We start from the raw sequence: 2,297 nt of genomic DNA, 5'->3' as shown, positions 1-2,297 counted from the left end.
CAATAAATCGGGTAATAAAGAACTGATACATTTTACAGTAGCCTACAATAAATCCGGTAATAACTGATACATTTAATAGATTAACAACTCGGGTAATAAAGAACTGATACATTCTACAGCACAATAAATGAGGTTAATAAAAAAACAACCATTTTATTATTACTAATGCCATCTGTGGGTAGAAATTACAGGACCATTTCATCCCCACGTAATGAAAATTAAACCTAACCAGTTCAGTGTCAATTTAAATCCAACCGTTTAGTTTCAGATTTTAAACCGAAGCATCCAGTTTCAGAATTTAAACTTAAGCATATAGTGAAGGCAAAAAAACAAATAAAAACAAGACCTTCCTTAGTTGTTGTTACTGTGTTCTTCCCAGGCTCATTCAGACGAGCCCAGTGGACTTCAGAACATGGCCACCTCAACCGGACGCTGCCAGAGATTTTTTGTTGTTGAAAGATTGTGTGTGTGTGTGTGTGTGTGTGTTAGTACTGCAGTCTTATTGAGTTAAAAAGGGTAAATTAAGGTGCTGTAAATCAATCTTCTGGAAGGAGGAAGCAATCAAGGAAGTTAGTTCAGCCGCCCCTCCACCTGTCCCACTAAGAATGCCGTTGACAAAATCGAGGAGTTTCCCGCTTTCGTTAATCTTTTTCTCCAACATGTCCACCAGCTCCGGTCCGCACATCGTAAAGAACTCGTTGAAGACCGTCCCGAGGTCCGTACCCGGCATCAGACCCTCGAAGTCGACCTGTAGGGGAAGGAAGACGGTGCTAAAATGTCGTGAGCTGTTTGTGGCATGGTTCCTGTCTTCCTCTGTGTGTCTTTGTTGATGTGTTTCTCCTTTTCAATGAGAGACTTTTGTACAAGTATTATTACGTGTGTGTGTTTTTTTTCCTAACGTGCATTATTGAACTGCTGCTGCTGCTGGTACTACTACTACTACTGCTGCTGCTACTACTACTACTACTACTACGGCTGCTACTACTACTACTACTACTACTACTTCTATAGCTACCATAACTACTACTACTACTGCTGCTACAACTACTACTACTGCTACCACCACTACTACTACTGCTACCACTACTACTACTACTACTTGTACTACTACTACTACTTCTACTACTACTACTACTCACAGTCCATCGCCACAGCTCCAGATCCAGATAAATTTCGGTAAACTGGGTTGTCAACACGTTCACTTTGCCCGTTAGGATTATATCGAAATTCTCCATGACGATGCTGCGGAGAGAAAATTTGGTAATGCCTGCTCCTTGGCGATTTAGTTTGGCAACCTATCCTAGTTTGCGCTAATAACGTACAAAAATTATTATTATTATTTATTATTATTATTATTACTACTACTACATTTGTTATTATTATTATTATTATTATTATTATTACTGTTAATACTACTACATTTATTATTATTATTATTATTATTATTATTATTATTATTATTTGCAAACCGCATCATTAAACTGATATAAGTAACATACAAAAAGTAACTTAAAGATACGTAAAGTATTCCTTAGCGATTTATTCTACATATCTAAATATAACCCCATATATCGTAATGCAAAGTATGTCGATATATGAATAGCATAAACAGCATATAAGAACTAGTAATGCATTCGTAACACCTGCACAAGCGATTTATTTTGCCAGGTCAAAGTTCACAATATATGGCTTACGTGACTGTCTTTGACGCCTTTTCCTTAGCAATTTAACTTACGTGGCAGGCCCCTCCCCCTGCATCTCAATATGGTCAACGACGGTGCCGCTGATGGTGTAGTGGTCGGTTGCTAGGGTCAGAGTTCCCGCCAGTACTCGGAAATCGACTTGCACTAGCCCTACTCCTTCGATGGTGGAGTCGTGTGCAGCCAGGTCTTTTATGCCGGCCAGGGTTGTTGACTCCATAGCGATAGTCAGCCTAGAAAAATAAAGGTAAAATCTATCTATCTATTGCCAGACGCCTCAATCCCGTTTGGGGCGGCAACAAACAAATCGCCTCCAAGTCGCCCTGTCCCCCGCCATTTCACTCCCCTGCTCCCAACTCACACCCCGCTCTCTCATATACCTTTCCACCCCATCCCTCCATCTCATCCTCGGCCTCCCCCTCCCTCTTTCCCCCTCCACCTCACTCACACTCTCTTCGTCAGTCTTTCACCCTCCATCCTCTCCACATGGCCAAAGGTAAAATCATTATATCAATCAATGCGGTAACCAGTGTCAAGTTTCCCGCCATAATTCTGGCAGCCTTTAAGATAATAAATGAATAAGCAAAGTAAAATAAG

The 2,297-nt window shown here is 40.6% G+C and overlaps 1 protein-coding gene across 1 annotated transcript; it reads right to left on the bottom strand.

The window, feature by feature from the left end:
- Nucleotides 1-499: 499 nt before the first annotated feature.
- Nucleotides 500-1,920, bottom strand: LOC145395197 (uncharacterized). The gene is made up of 3 exons (XM_080268885.1): nucleotides 1,736-1,920; nucleotides 1,140-1,242; nucleotides 500-748 (listed from the first exon to the last, which is right to left on the bottom strand). Exons 1-3 carry the CDS (start codon nucleotides 1,918-1,920, stop codon nucleotides 500-502), a joined length of 537 nt encoding a protein of 178 aa, XP_080125011.1.
- Nucleotides 1,921-2,297: the final 377 nt, after the last annotated feature.

Source organism: Coenobita brevimanus, chromosome 30 (assembly GCF_032717465.1).
Source record: "Coenobita brevimanus isolate Jiangsu-jjx chromosome 30, ASM3271746v2, whole genome shotgun sequence".
In the NCBI taxonomy this organism is placed as follows: Eukaryota; Metazoa; Arthropoda; class Malacostraca; order Decapoda; family Coenobitidae; genus Coenobita; species Coenobita brevimanus.
This window is presented reverse-complemented; position numbering and strand designations above follow the sequence as displayed.

What these genes read in the sequence shown, in the direction of transcription:
- LOC145395197 (XM_080268885.1), bottom strand. Translation starts at nt 1,920, where the DNA reads ATGGAGTCAACAACCCTGGCCGGCATAAAAGACCTGGCTGCACACGAC. An exon ending in CAGGGGGAGGGGCCTGCCAC is followed by an intron (nt 1,243 to 1,735) that starts GTAAGTTAAATT and finishes TTCTCTCCGCAG; the next exon opens with CATCGTCATGGAGAATTTCG. An exon ending in TGGAGCTGTGGCGATGGACT is followed by an intron (nt 749 to 1,139) that starts GTGAGTAGTAGT and finishes CTTCCCCTACAG; the next exon opens with GTCGACTTCGAGGGTCTGAT.